Below are 19,190 nucleotides of genomic sequence, written 5' to 3'. Positions count from 1 at the left end.
CTCTGCCTGTGTCTCTGCCTCTGTGTGTGTGTGTGTCTCATGAGTAAATAAATAAAATCTTTAACAAAAAATAAAATAAAATAAACATATGTTCTCTGCACTATATCCTGGAAGTAAATTATCATTCATTTTCTTCTTCTCTCCTGCCTACCTTCCAACCATCCATCTGTCCATCACCAGTGCCTGGCACTGTGGAGGTGGTCGGCTTCCAGACCACTGCCTGCCCCAAGACCCTACGCTCTACTAGAAAGCAGGATGCTGAAGAGAACAAAAAGCATTTAGAAGTTATCTCTGAAACCTAGATCTCCTCTAAGATGGAAAGTATAACCTACAAAAGCCAGCTCTAGCTCCTTGTAAGTGAACGCTGCCCAGCATTTGGGAAATAGGGAAAACAGTGACGCTTGGTGAGGAAGGCTGGCATGGGGACTCCTTTTCGCAGCTGAGGTTGGCCCTAGTCCCAGTGATCGAGACCAGCCTGTCTGCGAGCCACAAGCTCTGAAGCGGAACCAGAACCCAGAGGAAGGGATCAGTGCAAGGATGGGTCTTTGGCCCCGTGCTTGGATCCACGTTCTGCAGATGGAAGCAGGGGACTGAATCCTTGCAGTTACCTCTGTTGTGGTTATTTGAAGTGAGTTCTCAGTGAGAGCAGCCTTGGGCAATGTTGAGAGGACTTGGAGGCAGGCCTGTAACCATTTTAACTTGCTCTAGGGGGATTTCTCATCTCTAGCTGCCGGCCATCAGTTTCTTCCCCATCAGCCCTTTGTGCCCTATCTATGGGAACCTAGATCACAGCCAGACGCTGGGCCTCCCAGGGCAGGTCTTACCCACCAGAGTCTTGCTACTCCCGGAAATAATACAGAAATATTCTCGAAGAAGGGGTAGAGTAAGAGAGCCTCAAAACATCATTTTAGTTCTATAAATTGAAGTACTTCAGGAAAACAATAACTATGTAGACCCACCTCATCCACCCATCTCCAAATTCTTTATCCAATTCACATTTCTCTGTACATTTTCTTACACCAAAGACGCTAACTTCGCCTTCTAAAAATGAAGCAACAGGATCGGTGCATCCTTTTCAAAACATTTTCCCTGTTAAACACCTGTGCGTGTGTGCATGTGTCTATGTGGCAGAGGCGGGCAACAATACACCGTGGGGTCACAGCAGGGCTCCAAGGACAGTCCTACGCTGGGTTTGAACACTGACTTCAGCACACCACCAGGGTTATCTTGGACAAGTTACCTGGATCTACCCAACCCCAGTTTCCTTATCTGTAAAATAGGAATAATAAGTTCCCACCCTTCATAAAGTGTGTTGAGGGTGTGTGAGGGTGTTGAAAGTGTAGTGAGCTTGGGGAGTGTCTGGCATCTGAAGGGCAAAATAAAGTTTCGTTACTGCAGCAGGTGGAGACTGGGAATTAAGAGGTTGAGCCAGGTTTGAACCTGACCCTGCTGCACAGCAGCCATGTGGTCCTGGACAAGTTACTGGTGTTTTCTCATCCCCCATACAGGCCAGAGGTTTACTCTGCCCAGGGCTGCCCCAAGAGCAGCATGAGGCACCCCAAGCAGAGGTGTCTACTGGAGCACCCAGGACACAGTATGTGATCCAGAAATGTCCGTTCCATTTCTGCTATTCCACCCTCAACATGTTTAGGGTAGTAAGCAAGATTCATACCATTAATTCTGCAAAATCTTTCTTATGAAATATGTCTCTTATGAGCCAGAGTATCTCCAGAAACCAAGAAATCCCAAAATGGCAGCAAAAAAGATTTGTTATATTCTCAAAGAACATACCTAAAGTTGTAGAAAATTTCAGGTTCGTATGAATTAAAATTCAGGCGAAAAGGCGAACAGTATTGTCTTTCTGAAATGCTCTAATTTTTCTCTCATTCTGGCAAAAAGAACAAAGCTCACGGATGGTTTTAAACAGGACCACCCGGCAGCCCTGGTGGCACAGCGGTTTAGCGCCGCCTGCGGCCCGGGGAGTGGGGAGTGATCCTGGAGACCCAGGGTCGAGTCCCACGTCGGGCTCCCTGCATGGAGCCTGCTTCTCCCTCTGCCTGTGTCTCTGCCTCTCTTGCTCTCTCTGAACGAATAAATAAATAAATCTTTAAAAAAAAATAAAAATAAACAGGACCACCTAAATCATCTGGATCTCAGTTAGCTGGCAGCCTCGGCTCTAAAGAATACAGCTGAGAGGAAAAAAGCAAAAAAGCCTCAAGCTATCACCATGCTATCAACAAATCCGTACACAAAACCAACACCTTTCACCCTGCCTTGTAAGAGTACCCTCCATATACCAACTCAAGAGCATTTACATTTAACTTATAAATTCTTCAAATAAGTTTCTTTTCCTGGTTCCTGAATCCACACAACAGAGCAGAGGAACACATTACTTTAGGGGAGGGCAGAGTCCCAGACAAAAAAAGGAAGACACAGAAATTATAAAGAGCAGATTTCTTAAAATCCCACATTATTTGTGGTCATTTAGCATCATGGTAAACAGCACCAATTCCTTGTTAGCACATACTATGTGCATTGTAGAATAACAGCATCAAGTATTAAGATATGTTTAATTTCCATGCACTCTGTTAAAAGAGATAGAGGTTGCACTCAAGACTTAAATAAATTACAGGTTTGGTACTTACAGAAGTAAACCTAGAGTTCTCTGGGAAACCATTCTCCAAAAGGGCTCATTTCCTCAACAGTTCCAGATGGCTCAGTGAGAAAAACATTCTTTTTAAACCAAATTTGTCCAAAATAATTTTCTTACTCTATAAACTATTCTTAAGTGCATTGATCTTAATTCAATTTCATGTTCTTTCATGAACAATACTAAATATCACATGTCTCAAGAGGGTTTAAATGAGCCTCTCCCTCTCCTATTATTTGTTAATGGCACATGATCAACCCTGGTATCCAAGGGTCCAGTTCCCTGTTTTGGTTTTCCCAAGGCAACTTCAACACAATTCTAGCTCTTTTGACCATTAAAGAGCAGAACGGGATTGACAGAAAGGACACTGAAGCACAGGAGAGATTTTAAAAGCTTTCACCTGTGTCCTCGCTGGGGCACGGCCGGCTGCATCCGATCAACCTGTCTGCCGACCTAACAGACCCCAGCCAGCTGCCTACTGGTGAGCTGTAGCGGACACCTTGTCGGGTTGCTGCCTCGCTCCTCTCTTGATTGTCCAGACTCCAACACACCCACAACGAGAGCACAGTGCGTCAATGGCAATATTGTACGGTGCGACCGTCCCCTGTGGCCACAGCTGATTACAGACTGAGAAGTCTGACTCCTGCTGGGCTGACCGAGATCCCTTCCCTGGAATTTGAATCCTTTCTTTAGGAGACTGACACTAACAATGTGTAAGCTTAGGAGTTCTGGATATCGGGACCAAAGAACTGAGAAAGTCATCAACAGAAGGGAGAAGGAAGCAATTTTTCAGGGACAGAGGTAAGAGCAGGAAAAGGCCATCTTCCAGTCCTCTCCTTGGGTCATGTGTACTGTTGTCTTTGGCTCCCACAAGATGCTCCTGCAGCCTTAAGATGGACTTCCCCATTCTCCTTAATTCCAACATAGGCCGTCTCTTTCTTGACATCAAAGGATCCCATCATACGAGCCAGCATAAAGTGCCCTGGAGAATGGTCAAAATTTGAAAACCTGCATTCCACACACCATTTAGTCTAGCCACACAGTGTCCCGTGCAGCCAACTCTCTTTAGGACAATGTGCCCAAGCCTGCCCTTTCTGCCAGACACCTGGATTTTCCTTCCTGAATGCTCTTACTATGGAGTTCCTAGTAAGAGACGTAATCAAGTGTCCTTGCCTTGCAAATTCTACAAGGTTTCTAAGAATCTGGACAAGTTTAGCAGGAATTTGTGGACAAGCCTATGAAGAAAGAAGTCCAGAGAATGCCACCACCTCAGAAGATGCCATGCAGGAGCCTTTCCGGGCCACCACAATCTCCATTTGCCAGGAGAGCAACCTGCTGACCCTGAAAAGACAAGTGCCACACTAAATGGCACACCAGCAGCCACATGGCAAAATGCCAGGCAGGAGTCCCCCAACCCCCCCGCCACACTGGGCTGGGCCCATTACTGGGGAGCAGGGTGCCGCCTGGGGCCCAATGGAGGCAGCAGAGTCCTGTCCTGCCACTGCTGCTGTGTCCTAGGGGTCTTGCTAATTCCCAGACCTCCAGACCTCAGCCCCTAGTCCCCGCACACTCCTGCTAGTCTAGTGACAGTTCTAAGGGTTTGACCAAAAGATGAAAAATGGAAAGCAGGATGCCATCTTTTCACTTTCCCATTTTCAAAGTCTTAATTTTTGAGACTTTGGACAAGGCTAAGATGCCCTTGTTTCTGACTTTATTATTTTGTAAGAGCTTGTCTTTGCTTTCCAACAGACATGGCAACCAGAAGCAAGTACCCAGAGGCTTACTGATACCTAATGACTACATCTGCTCTCGTGGCACAGGATTCGGAGCAAAGATGAGGCAGAAGCAGCAAACTCACCAGGCTGAGCATCAGAAACTGTATGAAATGTTTTTTTTCACTGAGGCCAGTGAACACAGACCACCCCCTGACTCCACAGGGGCACGGGTTCCAGATGACCTTCTCCAGGCCTCAGGGCCACGGCCAGTCCTGAAGTGGCTCCAGCCCCATTCTAAAGTTCTGCAGTGATGCTGCATATGCTCCAGGGGCCCCAGGGCCCCAGGCCTTAATTACTAGCTCATCAGGCTCCCCAACATCACCCTGAAATGGGAAGCTAAAGACAGTTTTTCAGAAGATATGAATCCAAGCATGGCGTATTGAACTATTGTGTTCTATACTTCACACACCTCTTGGCCTCAGGGAAATAAAGGCTGAAGTAAAAAATACATTTTAATTTCTCAGTTTAGCAAGTATACAAGGCAGAGATCACACCAAAGTCAGAAACCTAAAACCTATGTTTTTGCGAGTATGCTTGTATGTAGGTGCCAGCGTGTATCTGTTTAACCAAAGGTTTGCTTTTTTTTTTTTTTTTTAAGATAGCTCGTTTTTTCTTTTAAACTAGCTCTTTGATGTTATATAATCCAAAAGCTAAGGATGAACTTGGCTTTCTTGCAAGACTGCACAGCTTGGGAATCATGTCTAACCTGAAAGAATGTCTTTTATGGAGCCCATTTCTGATTATCCTAAAAGTTGAGACTAGGTTAATGCTCATTTGTTTCAACCTGATTCCACCAGAGTGGATACATTTATAAAGCGCTGAAGCAGAAACATAGGGAGAGATGGGAACACAGCTGGGTGTATGAGGAACTCTTAACAGGCTAGTTTCTATGTTGGGCTGCATGAGGCACCTGTAATGGTATTTCCCACCAAAATATGAAAGCATTAGATGAAACATACATCTTTTAAGAATCAGAAATACAAGTTTTGAGAGAGCTTTTTTTGTTCACTGAGGAGAGCCTTTCCTTTTTAAGTGGGGGTATATTCCTTACTGTGACTAGTTCAGAGGAATGAGAGTTCCCTAGCCTTTGTGCTACATGCATGGCCGTCTGAGCTCAAAGATCTAACTGAACAGGACTTTTCTTTTAGGACACCAAGACAGTGCTAAGTTTCATTGTGTACATAAGAGAAACTGTCTCAAAAACTCTCTTCGAGTTGGAGTCATGGTCTCTTCTCCTCCTGGGCATTCGGTTCCATTAGCTCTACCTCACTGACTGGGAGATGGAGAGGGATTTAGCGAATACTCAGCAACTTCCCTTCGGAACTGAAACCAGTCAAGGGAGATTTCACTCCCCATTGTTGGCAGGATCAGCCATCTGATCTGTTGTTGGCTTCTCAGGTGAAGCCAGCACTTGTGTGGCTGTAGTCTGTCAAACAAGGAGCCATATGCTCACATATGAGTGGAGTATCAAATCCCCAAACTACAGGCAATGCTTCTGAGGCATCTGCGCTGGTGGAAGAGAAGGAGGCAGGAGATGACCTATATAAGAGCTGAAAAATAGCCATACTGTCTTTATGTCATTTTCAAGACCATACAGGTGCTTTAATAGTTCTACAGAACCACTCACAGAATGAGGACTACACATCAGTAAATATAAAAGAGACCTGAGTCTCTCTGACAACACTGGGAGGCAGTGCAGACCACGGAAGAGCAAAGCGGCCGGGAAGTAGGGCCACAGACGGGTATCTCAGAGGCCTTAGGACCCAGCGCTTTCACTGCTGTGAGGAACTGAGGAATCGGAGGTCTGCAGCTTTAAAGGACCTACCCCAGGCCATTCACGGTTGGGGAAGGGGGCCTGAGAACCGGGGTGGCCTCATTCCCAGCCTAAGGGCTTTCCACAGGGTGATGCTTGGTTCCCCATGTCTTTCATTTCTCTGCCACTGCTATGTTCCAGAACCAGACACAGAATACCCTCCATTTTTCAGGGATAACTGGTCATTACCAATGACCAGTTCACCTTCTCAGAAGAGCCTTTCCTGACCATCCCATCTAAAGCAGACCCCAAAGTCGGGCCCTGTTTTATTTTTATTATAGCATTCGTATGTTCCTGTTTATGTAATAACTGCCCTCAGCCACATAAGCACTACAAGAGCAGGGACTTTCTTTGCCTCATTCAACACCGTATTTCCAGGTCTTACAATGCTATCTGGCATCTGTTAGGTGCTCAGTAAGTGCTAAACAGTGACTAAAGTCAACTACTGTATGAACAGAAGTTTCTGAAATCCCAAAACAAAGGGGAGAGGAAACTGGCAGGAATAGTATCATTCCTAAATCACTGAAATTTTTATGAATGTGAATCGGAGCTCCTCTCTGCAGTTCTTATCAAATGACCGCCAGTGCTGCTCTCTGAAAGGAGGCCAATGACTTCAAAGGCTGCAGGACCAGCCCAGCAATGATAGCAGCAGAAAAGCCACAGACTCTGATAAAGTGAAGGAAACCAATCAATCAACTGGAGCAGCTGTTGAGAAGGGGCTGGGGTGGGTGCAGGAGAAGGCACTTTGTTTTTCTGGGATAGGGCAGAAGGAACACCTTAACTTTTTTTTTTTTTTTAAGATTTTATTTATCTATTCCTGAGAGACACAGAGAGAGGCAGAGACACAAGCAGAGGGAAAAGCAGGGCTCCCTCTGGGGAGCCTGATGCAGGACTTGATCATAGGACCCCGGGATCACCACCTGAGCCAAAGGCTCAATCACTGAGCCACCCAGGTGTCCTGGACCACCTTAACTTTTAGAAAAAATACGTAAGTGTCAAGAAAGCACAGTGACAGCTCTGACATTAAAAAAAGATGTTTGGGATACACATTCTAGGACAAAAACATTCTCTGTCTAATCTTCTAGTCTAGAATATTATATCATGTTGATTATTAAGGACACAAACCAAACAGCAAACTCTGAAGTATAGAAACAGATTTTTGTATGGTCTTCAACAGAAATAGTGTTAAAGATTTTGGGGCAAACAAGATGGAGCAAATCAGCAAATGCCGGTCCTCAGCACACTGCACTTGTGAGGGTTTTCCATTTAGAAGCTGAGTGTGGAACAGCTGCTGTCCATACCTAGGTATTCAGTAATTAAAAGGACAACTTTCTTTCAAAAAAGAATGCAAACATCAAGTACCAAAGCAGGAGTGTGTGCTTGCTACTAGAGTTACTTCTACTATGCTTCAGGGCCTGTGATCGTCTTCTCCATGCTCCTAATGACCAAGCCACGAGGCCAGCTGAAAAGAGGTCTGCCAGTAATAGCCATTATATTGAATTAAACACGGACATCATCTGTGATACCATTTTTCAGGTATTGTTTGGTCATCTATGTGAAGGGGGCATCCTCTGTTCAGTCAGAGAAAAGGCTGCCACTCAGTTTGGAAGAATTTTGAGGTCATAAAATTATGGCAATGGCATTTTGAAGAACCTGGGCAATCTGAATAAAGGTCAAGAAAGCTTCACAGAGAATAGAACTAAGTTAGGTCTCAGTGAGGGGTGGGGGGAAGGAGGAAGGCATATATGATACACGAACAACCATGGGTGGTGCGTGTCATTCCTGTTTCACAGTTGAGGAAAAGTCAAGAGGGAAAAGCTCAAATAGATTGCTCAGGCAAACATCTGATGGAAAATTCCTACCTATCTGGTACCAAAATTGTCGACAGGCTTCTTCGGGAAAGTCCACTGAAATTTCAGCACCAAAATGAAACTGTAAAAGATTAAGTGAGGGTCATCTGGTTCTAGTCAAGAACTAAATAATCTGTAGGCTACTGCTCTCTCCTGAGAAACACTGCAGATCTATCCCTTCCTTCCTCCGCAGTGGAAATGGGCTTTGCAAGCACAGGGACAGCATATGCCTTGGCTATGGTGTGTATTAGGGAACCACTAGTCATCTTGTTTGGACTGAGCACAGGACTCAAAGGGCTAGGATAGAGGTGAACAAGAGAGACGGAAGGGAGAACCCAGGAGTGGGTACAGGTAGACACAATAAGTGGTTTACACTTTATTTTCCAGACAACAAAAAGCACTGACTATTTGTACGTGGGGAAGTGGCACAATCACTTTGTGTTTTAGCAAATCCCTCTGGGGGCAACATGGAGGATCAATTGGCAGGAAAGAAGCCTGGAGGTGGGAAAATTATCCAAAGGCTATTCCAATAATCCAGACAGAAAGTTTGCACCCCTGAGCAGGGGCTGTGGCCGTGATGAGTGGAAGAGGAAAGACTCCATCAACACAGGCCCGAAGGACAGACCTGGTGGGACCTGGATGTAGGCTGCTGGAGAGGAAGCAGAGTCAACGGTAGCTCCTTTGTCACTGGGAAATATGTCAATGCACTGTGAATTCAAAGCTGAGCAAAACTAAGTTGATTTATAAAGAGAGGTTCCCACCCAACTGGTCAAAAATATGGTCACTACAGTAAACAACAACTACACATTGCCTATAAATACTTGACAGGGATCTAGCAATGGTTACCAAGTCAGAAAAGTGCCTGATAGCAGAATACAGTCAATCAAGTCCCCATGCTGCATTTTTAAATAATAGGAAAAAATACATAAAGCTGCTCTTCCTCACTAGAACTCTATTACTTTTAAGTATCTCTGTATCATCTCATCTGAGAAGTCTCTACAGAGCAAAAACTTCCAAATCCTGGGCTGCAATGGTCTGGGCACCTTATGCGTAGCCCTGGGCTTGCAGAGTTAAGAGGGCATTTTGCTTGCTTGCCAGTTTTGTCGTTTGTTTCTTCGGCAGGCTGATTTGCCACTGGTAAGTAAGGAATGGCTGAGAAGAGTTAGGGGAAAGGGAATCAAGAAAAATTAAAGGGGCAAAAGAGGAAGAAAAGAAGAGAGAAATGCATACTCATACTATATTGCAAAAACATAGCCGGTATAAAAACCATCCAATTTTCCTAAAGCACTAATTTGATTTTGTTGGAGTTTCCTCTTTAAAAGGTCAGTGTTGGATGCATCAGCATGAGCAAGAAGGTTCACAAGCAAGTGGCCTCTGTTTATAACTAGTGTCAGCAGTAGGACCAGAGAGTCGTTCTTACCATGTTTCAGATGTAGGCAGCTGTCATTCTTGGACCTGTACCTGCAGAAAATTGTGTCTTTAACAAATTTTTATTGAAGAGGTTTTTGTACATTTGTAGTAGTACAAATACGTAGTAGCTACAACATCATGTGGACTTGTTTGCTTTACTTTTTATGGTTCTTATACCAGCCATTTTTATTTGTGCAGTACAAGTAGTGGCCTTACATTTAATGAAAGAAAAAGGGGAAATAAATAGGACCTCACTGGTTGATGCCTTGAATTAATGTCCAGGAAAGATAAATCCTATCGTCATGTTTTCTATTTTCAGAATACCCAAGCCACAGAAAAGATTCTCTAGGACACATAAGGTAGTATATTATAAAATCAGAATAAAAATTGTTATTGTGAAGAGTTGTACAAATAGAAACATAGCAGAAGTATTAAAGAGGATATAGACAATGAAAGCAAAAGCCACCAGTTAACAACAAGGATTTGGGAAAGGAGCATTTATAGACATACCTTCACATAGTCACATTTAAAAGAAAGGTCTTTAAAACATTTTTAAAGAATTTCAGGAAGGAAAGCAGAGTTTAAAAAAAACCACAGGTTACAGCTGCAGAATAAAGCAGTGTCTAGAAGATGCAGACTACCTTAAAAGGTGTTTGTCATAAGCAGGAGAATTGACTGGAAAGTTACATGGAGCCTACCTGATGTTGATTCCTGGAGTTTCTCTCTCTTCCTCTTCTTTTTCTTACCCTGGAAGAAGATGGGTATATGGTCATGTTACAGACTGGACGATGAACACATGGATGCATATGATACTAAAGTACAAAAGGTAGGCAGTCAACAAAGAGACAGAGGTGCTCCCACTCTTTCTCTCTCTCTTTGCCATCTATACCTAGCAACAGCGAGGGAAAAGTTCTTACCTCTTTGTGACCTTTGTCTCTACAGCTTCATAATTTAATATCTGTATTGACAATGGAGGTGGTTTTCCATATGCATACAAGGGTAATGATGTCCCAGGGCTGTGGCCACAGACTCCCACTCAAGGAAAGCCCACTTACAGTCTATTATTAACTACCACACTTGGAACCCACTTCTGGTAGTGTTCATGATAAATCCTTACTGTGAATTCCACCATGTAATTAAAAATTCACGACATGAGCTAAAGAACCTTAGCCCCTACGGCACAGGCATGATGGCAATCAAGGAGAGTGGCAGAAAGGTAATACTGAACCCGAGAAAATGAAAGGTAATTTCAAAGACATTTCTGGCAAATTCGGACCTTGTTTCCTAAAACAGACACGATAACACAAATATACCTCAGAATCACCTTTGGCACAGATTTACAATTTTAAGTCTCATTTATAGTGGTCTTATTTTCTATCTTCATAATTTCCTCTAAAAAATAGTTGAAATACAGCATAGATACAGCACATATTTGATTTACATGAATAGTAAATAGCTGACCTGGATTAGAACGGTATTTTCAAATAACTATAACAGAACACATATCACATCGAATAGCTCTATTTTATGTCTACTGCAATAGTCACATTAACAAAGAACAAAACATAAAACTGTAAGATTACATTGAACATACTGCGTGAATATATAACAGTCTATATTTTTATGCACTCCAGGGTAGTTTTTCTTCATGTCACATGACCTGACCATTGAAGCTTTAAAGCTTTGGAAGGTTGACTCAAACTATCCTCCCAAACAGCAGATATTTGTGACCCTGGGAAACAGCATTTCAAAAATAATGGAGTCATCTTTAACACTAACACTAAAAGCACTCTGAGAGGAGGGGACCACACAGAGGGAGAGCATGCTTCTCATGGGCTGCCCCTACCTTCCAAAGCTTCCTTTCAAATGGCATAACTGTGGTTTTCAGAAGACGCTCTGAGGTTGTTTCATGTGTCAGTAACTTCTCACTTTCTCCTCCTTGTTCCCATTTGCCTGTTCAACACTCATCTCAAGTGCCAGCTCTTCCAGGAACTTTCTCAGCCCCACTCAAAGCCCATCCCCTCCGGTCTGGTCCTTCCACACCCTTCCCTCAGGCAGACCTCACCACTAGAACCTAACTCCTCCCAGGTGCTGTAACATGCTGCGTTCCTGAGTCCCTCACCACATGGCCCTTGGCTCCTAAGAGCACCCTGAGCGTCTCAGCACATCTATGCCATTTTGTGCATGCCCAGTATATGTGACTGGCCTGAGGTGTTGGACTGCTAGAGCCTTTGTGAAATAACCCGTGTTATATTCTAGGTATGAACCAGTGTTTCAAGAGAACCAACATTTTATGATAGAAAAAGATGACCTAAGTAGTTTGGATGTACTGATGTCAACATACACAAAAAAATCATCTGTGTGTGGTAAATATAAAAATATTTTTCATTAAAATTATGTATAATACTGAGGTTATTAAGCATTAAATTTAAAATGCTCTAACATTACAAATATCTAGCTGATTTAACCTAAGAAAATATGTGCACTGCTGATTTATGAAACCTTCAGTTATAAAAAATAAAAATGAGAAGAACTGAAGTTATAAAATCTATGATGCCACAGAATAGAGCATTTTAATATTCAATAACTGAGATATATTTAATATAATCTCAATAAGGATAAGGATAACAATCTGACACTAACTGCTAAGATACAAGGCATAAGGCATGTATCTTGTTTAGATTCCATTCCTATGCTATTATTTTCAGAATAATCTTTTTAGCTAAAGTGCTATCACTTGATTGGCTTCTGTTTGCCTTAGTCATTAATAGGCTTATATTTATTGTTATAAGAATTGTATGTCACAAAGCTGGGTTTTCCCTTCATTCCAGGGGATCCCACAATCAAGTTATGCAAAACAATTTCTTTTAAAAATTGTGCAGAAGAATTTAAAGGTAAATTTACATTATACCGGCTTTCTTTAAAACTACTTTCTTCTCATCTCCCCACATGAAGAAAAGGAGAGAGGGACAGAATATGTGTTTATCTCTTTTTAAAGTTTTATCCTTTACCTAAGATTCAGAAACAGAAACTTCACTCAAAGACATTCAACCAGCAATGCTAAATCTATACAAATTTCACAGCACAGCTCTTCCCTGGGTCAAATCTATCCAGAAGGATGCTAATTATTGCCTGGAGAAAAGAAGCACAGCTCAGGGGAGAAAACTCTTGAATTAAAGCAGTCTACTAAAGAAGGCACTGGAAAGACTGTGCCAGTCTGCTATAGAGAAGGCAAACTGCATAGATTTTGAAAGTCAGAGAGAACCAGGTAGAACTTGCAGTTTAGCCACTACATGGCCTTGGACTAATTACTTAACCTGACGACCTCTCCATTTCCCCCATATTGCATTAAAATGCAATAATGCTCTTCATGACCCTAAATTATTATAAGGATTAGAAAAATATCACAGAAAACATTTAAGACAGTTCTTGATGACAGGCATATGGTAGTCATTAAAACAACCAAACAAGAGCTCAGGAGAGTCCAATGAGCTGCCGCTCCTAAGTAACAAACACCATGATTCTTCCTTCCTATGTCATGGTTGTAGTCAATGTTTAAGCTTCAAATCCTGACCAGTAGTGACTTTTCGGAAGCATGTTACAGGAAACAAATATGTTCCAAAAATCTTGATGTTCCATTATATGGGATGTCTGACCTCAGGCAGGGGGCCCCATAGTACCATCTACAGCAATGGTCACACATTAAATTATATGTTGATTAATGGCTTCAACGTCACCCTTTTTAAAAGGGACAGTTCCACCTAATATTATTAGTTGGCTTTTCTAATGTCGGGCTCACATGGAACGTGAATGATCTTCAAAATTTTTAAATTAGGAGCTTAAATAATCAAAAGTGTTCCCTTCCATAAAATCTAAAACTGAAATATATAATTTATAATACACTTTCTCAGTAATAGTCTTTGCTGTATCAAGACCACATTAGTAAAATCTTCAAATTCCAAAGTAATAAAATAACAGGCCCTATATAAATGGGGTATTTCTGGCCAATTAGTACAATTTAAAAAATAAATATCTACTCCATCTAAATAAAATACATAACAGACATCAAGGTACACTAATATGAAACAATTTTTTTAAATCCAGCTTTAATTAGTCTGTGGCAAAACAGTCAATTTGAATACATTCTTTTTAAGAATTAGATAATATCCTTTTGGAAAGAAATAGGACAGTAAGTACCAAAGAGCTTATATCTTTTAATTCAACAATTCCACTACTGTGAATGTATCCTACAGAAGTAATAGCCCTAAATACAAAAAAAAAAAAAAAAATGTTATACACAGATCTCTTCATTGTAGGATTGTTTCCAATTGTTAAAAAAAAAAGGTAATTTAAATATCTAAAAAAGAGGAAAAAATGGTTACATAATTGTGACATTCACTCAAAATACTATAATATAGCCATTAAAGTTGATATATAGGGGCAGCCCAGGTGGCTCAGTGGTTTAGCGCCACCTTCAGCCCAGGGCCTGATCCTGGAGACCTAGGATCGAGTCCCACGTCGGGCTCCCTGCATGGAGCCTGCTTCTCCCTCTGCCTGTGTCTCTGCCTCTCTCTCTCTCTCAATCTGTGTCTATCATGAATAAATAAGTAAAATCTTAAAAAAAGTTGATATATAGAAAAACTATCCCATAACAGAAAAATGCTTATTATATATAAAAGCAAGCAGGACACAAAAGTATATGTATACACACACACATACTTATATCCATGTTAAAAAACCAAACACAGAAAAAAATAACTGAAAGATAATGTAATTGGTTATTACTACTGTTGCCTTTACATGATGAGATTATGGGCTTATTTTTATTTTAAATATTTGTTTGAGAGCGAGCGAGTGAGTGCAGGGGAAGGGCAGAGGGAGAGGAGAGGGAGAATCTCAAGCAGACTCCCTGCTGAGAGCGGAGCCCAGTGGGAGGCTCAATCCTACTACCCTGAGACCATGACCTGAGCTGAAATCAAGAGTTGGCCACTTAACCAACTGGGCCACTCAGGTGCCCCGATATTGTGGGCATTTAAAACAAAATCTTTTTTTACCAACATTTTAATGGATTTTTTTGGATTACAGTTTTACCTTAAAAAGTCCATTATATAACTAGAAGGAAAAAAAGTATGACAGCTCGAAGCTTTCTAAATGCAATATATCCTTGAAATCTTTATTATAAAGTTCATATACAGTAGTCCTCCCTTATCTGTAACTTTGCTTTCCACAGTTTCTGGTCAATCAGGGTTTGGAAGCAGACAATCCTCCTTCTGACATGGTGTCAGCAGATCAGCAGCAGCCTAATGCAATATCACAATGCCTGCTCAGTCCCCTTACTTCATGTCCTCATGTTACCATCTCACATCATGACAAGGAGAGAGGTGAGTATGGTACAAGAAGAGATTTTGAGTGAGGCAGACTACTTTGACATAACTTTTAGAACAGTATATTGTTAATAATTGTTCTATTTTATTGTTGTTAATCACTTACTGTGTCTTTATAAACTTTATCATAGGTATGTATGAAAAGGAGAATACAGCATATACAGGGTTCAGTACTTTTGATGGTTTCAGGAATTCTCTGGGGGTACTGAAACATATCCCCAGTGAATAAAGGAGGATGGAGGGAGCTACTGTACTCTAAAAACACATTTCCATCACAAAAGTAACAGACAGAAAGAAAAAGTGACAGTACGGAGATTTTGGTATGCAGAAGGAGCTTACATAATTGTCTCTTGCAGACCAGCCTGGATAGAGCTGCATATGTAGCTGTCTTTCCTTCCGTGCTAATTCATAATATTTGGCCTGCTCTTCACGGGAGAGGGCATGCCACTAAAACAAAAAGAGGAAGGAAAACAAATCAAATGAAAGCAAGCAAAAGAGCAACAATATTATATATTTCATGTTTCAAAGATTAAAGAATGAAAATATTAAGCACTTAAATTCTGATTTATTTTTAAATGGTAGAAGAGCAAGGACTGCAGAAATCCACTTAGAGTCTGGCAGGGAGAGTGAAACTCAAACTTTGGTCTCTATCCTGTTCCTCCCACATCACATGAAACATTCAAGGTGATTAAATATCCAAAGTAAAATATTCTGTTACCCACCCTTTCTCTTTTCCCATATAAATTAGAAAGAACTTTCACTGGGGAGCCTCAACACCCAACTTAGGCCTTGTTCACAGTCTGTACCATATTCTGATATTTGAGACCAAGTACCATTTATTTATGCAAAATGTGATAATTTCCAGATGTCTTTTCCACACAGATGCATCCTCACCTCACATGGACACTCTCCCACCCACTCTGTCATACAGAAGGTCAGAAACCTGCATCCTATGATCCTGTCTATAAAGCAAGACCTTAAATCAGTCTGTCTTAGCCCCTTTCACCCTATCCTCACACTTGCAAAACACTACTTGTCTAGAGGGAGCACACTGACAGCACTGTCCAATCGTATGTGCACTCTATGGCTACAGTTTTTAGCTTCCTTCTGACAGAAAGCAAGGAGTACTGTCTAGGTTTGTTTTGCCATCTAGAATCTGAGACTGTGGTATCTAATTTGGAGAACGTAATGGCTGACACCTGCGAACTTTCCATTTCCCTTATAATAGCTGACATAATTATGTATCATATACAGCAAGATAGCTAATGTACGCAAGGCATCCATTTGGTAATTTAAGCAGCTTATATTTGGATATTGCTTTGCATATGTTCACACATGACTCGCTCTAGGTGCTCTAGCAGGCAGTTTTCAAGTATTTTCCCCATTTCTTCAATGCTAGGATCTGCCAGTGGAACCTTCCAGGAGAACTAGCTGGGCTCTGGGGAACCAACTAGCCAGAGGGATGGCATAGAGGCGCAGCCGCGGGAGGGGCAGGTCTGACCCACACCACACGTACCCACGCTCTGGGTCAGCTCCCACCTGTCTACTCCTGCTGGCCCCAGCTCTAAAGTGCTAGGAGATTCTCTCTCATTCATGGCTGGTCTGCCCTGAATTTAATTTCCCTGTCCAGTTTTAAAAAATAAGGAAAAGAAAAGAAAGATGTGGCTGAACTGGGGAAAAGACGGAGGAGTGAGGAAGAGAGGCCATGAGAGAGAAAAAGTTCTCCCGGAGGAGGCTCCTGAGGTATGGCTAGGCAGCTTTCCTCAAGGAAAACAAACACCTGCTTGCTCCTGTTTGTTAAAAGACCTGGGACGATCTCAAGAAGAACACTAAAGCACCTTCTGGCACTCCCCACCCTCCCTCTCCAGCATCCAGCGCAGGAGGTGCCCCAGAGCAGGGCATCGGATTCAGTTCCTCCAAAAGCCCCTGAGATGCCTGGGCCTCTATGTTGGATAGCGCAGACGGCTTATTTTTTGATTGCTTTAGAAGAACAGAGCATCGAGTAGTTAAGAAGCGTGACACAGCAGGACTTGGGTATGAACCTGAGGGCAAATCAGGAAATGAGCCTTTCTTTTAAGAAATGATGGGGACGTGAGGGGAATGGACACTGGAGAACAGACAGGGGAAAAAAGAAACCTGAAAAAAGTTACCTGAGACACAGTTCTTTATACACCAGCAAAGTAAACACAGTTAGTGAAAATAATCTTAAGAAGGAGGCAGGTCTGGGACAGTAGTGTGAGTTTAAACCAGGCTTCTGCCGACCACTGGCCTTCCTAAATCTGGAACAATGACCCAGTACCAGAGACCTACACAGGGTGGAAAACAAACTGGACACAGTGGAGAAGATCGGCCTTGATTATTTGTTTGGGGTTTTCTGGGGGGTGGGGGGACAGGGTTGGTGTTTTTTTTTTTTTTTTTTAAGAAAACACTGATAATTAATATTTACACAGTTCTGGTGTTAAATGTGATTGGCAAGAGGTAAAATGTTACCAAAAAGGAACAAACTGGGAGACAAAAAGGAAAAAAAGTAAAATTACAACTTTTGTAAATTTGTTTATTCATTTGACTAATGAAATATATTGGCATAATTTTATGTAGTTTATGGCAGCTTTATAACTTGCTGAGAAAACCTGGATTAAATTTTATAAAACTTCTCTCAAAATATGTATGGGGGGTTGGGTATTTTACCCAAACAACCAGTTAAAACAGAGCATTTAGGTTGACAAAATGATCCCAGTTAACTGAGCAAAATGCAAGGAGAGAAAAAGCAGGCCACAAAGTATTGACTTGAAGTCTCAATCGCTTTTAGTTCCCAAGTATTTCTAATGCACAAAATCTATCCACAAAAAGATCTTTTACTAGAGTAAAACAGTAGATAGAACAATGGTATTAAAGCCTTGTAAATGACAACAGTCCAGTACAAACTAGAAAGATGGCCTATTTTAATAGGAATTTCTGAAACACAATGGGCTAAAAAAAACACTTTTGTATCTCTTGTTTACTGAAAAACTGAGTTAATTTTTTTTGAAAAAAATCAGATTTCATTGTCAACATTTCCAAAGTTGTTGGAAAACATATTAAAAATTCTGACAAATTTGCAATAAATGGGACCTCCTTTAACAGCCTGGAAGGTCTGAAAAGCCTTCTTTTAAAGTAAGATTTGTGCTATTAATTCATATGACTGAATATTTCTTTTTAGAGATACAGTATAGATGAATAAAATAAAAAAGATAAAATGTTCCAGGGTGGATTTAAGGTCTACTTTTAAGAATTCTAATTATTCCAGTATAAAACTTCATGATTTTAAAAGCAAGAACTTTAAAGAACTAGCAAGGACTACTCTGCCAGAGGGAAGTTATGAAAGGAGAGAAAATCTGATCTTAATCAAAGATCTCAGAGACCTATAAATAGAAACAGGTGTCCAAATCAAAGACAGAGAGAGACCCCAAATGAGAACCATCCTTTAGGACACATGCTCTGATCTGGGGATCGTTAAGGAAGCTGAGAAAGTAGCAATTGTTGGAAATGTGCATTAAAAATAGGAAGCATACCTCCGTATCATATCCTAACTTACTCTCTTGAGCAGAAAAATAATTACCACTGCAGAGCCAGGGGACTTTTAACTCAAAAAAGGAAAAGAGTCAAGAGTTCTATATAAACTGGAAAAGAACATCAACCCTTCTTTCCCTCTGGTTTCTTCTTTTAAAGGGTCAGGGGGAATGGTCATCAGCCTTTAAGCTTTTAAGGCAAAGTTCCTCAAAGATGATGGGAATCATTTATCTGCTATGTTCTGCCTTGGGAAATCATTGTAATTATTGTTATTAAGTGTTTAAGAATCCACAGGGAGGGAGGGTATTATACACGGGGCACCAAGAGAGCTATAATCTGCTACCAAATCCTACCCCTGAAACCCTGGTGTCCTGCGGATTGGAAATCACATTTTTATTCTCTCCAATAGGAATCGATAATGCAAGAAAGCTTACTTCTCTCCATCTGTTCACATGGCTTGGAAATCTCCTGCATGTCTTCTATTATGTATGTTGAAGTTTATTAGGCTTGTATCAAACATGGTAAAAATTACCCACAATAGCTAAAACACGATCATTTAAGTTTTACAAAAGCTGCTAGACCTTCCTTGTCTAAATGTTCATTTACGAATCATGAATTTCTTGAGGTTGCAAAAACAAATACATAGGGTCATAATTTAAGTAACTATCACATACATGAAGAGCATCAACAAATTAAAATGAAACATTTCTAAAATTATAATGTAGTATTAGAAAAACTCCAATCTTTCTCACCATTCTT

General features: G+C 41.4%; 1 protein-coding gene across 6 annotated transcripts in view; it reads right to left on the bottom strand.

Moving 5' to 3' along the window:
* The window catches only part of LEF1 (lymphoid enhancer binding factor 1), a 118,503-nt gene that overhangs the window by 4,180 nt on the left and 95,133 nt on the right, over positions 1-19,190 (bottom strand). For 3 of the 6 annotated variants that reach the window (XM_026017595.2, XM_026017597.2, XM_072755514.1), the window contains 3 exons: positions 15,222-15,329; positions 10,197-10,245; positions 9,509-9,549 (listed from right to left, as the gene is read on the bottom strand). In XM_026017595.2, coding sequence (XP_025873380.1) covers positions 9,515-9,549; positions 10,197-10,245; positions 15,222-15,329 — 192 coding nt within the window. In that variant the 3' untranslated portion in view covers positions 9,509-9,514. The remainder of the gene's footprint in view (positions 1-9,508; positions 9,550-10,196; positions 10,246-15,221; positions 15,330-19,190) is intronic. The other 3 variants (XM_026017594.2, XM_026017596.2, XM_072755513.1) reach the window with 1 other exon arrangement.

This window comes from Vulpes vulpes, chromosome 4 (assembly GCF_048418805.1).
Source record: "Vulpes vulpes isolate BD-2025 chromosome 4, VulVul3, whole genome shotgun sequence".
Classification (NCBI taxonomy): Eukaryota; Metazoa; Chordata; class Mammalia; order Carnivora; family Canidae; genus Vulpes; species Vulpes vulpes.
The sequence above is the reverse complement of the archived record's forward strand: the minus strand, read 5'-3'. Positions and strand labels throughout refer to the sequence as shown.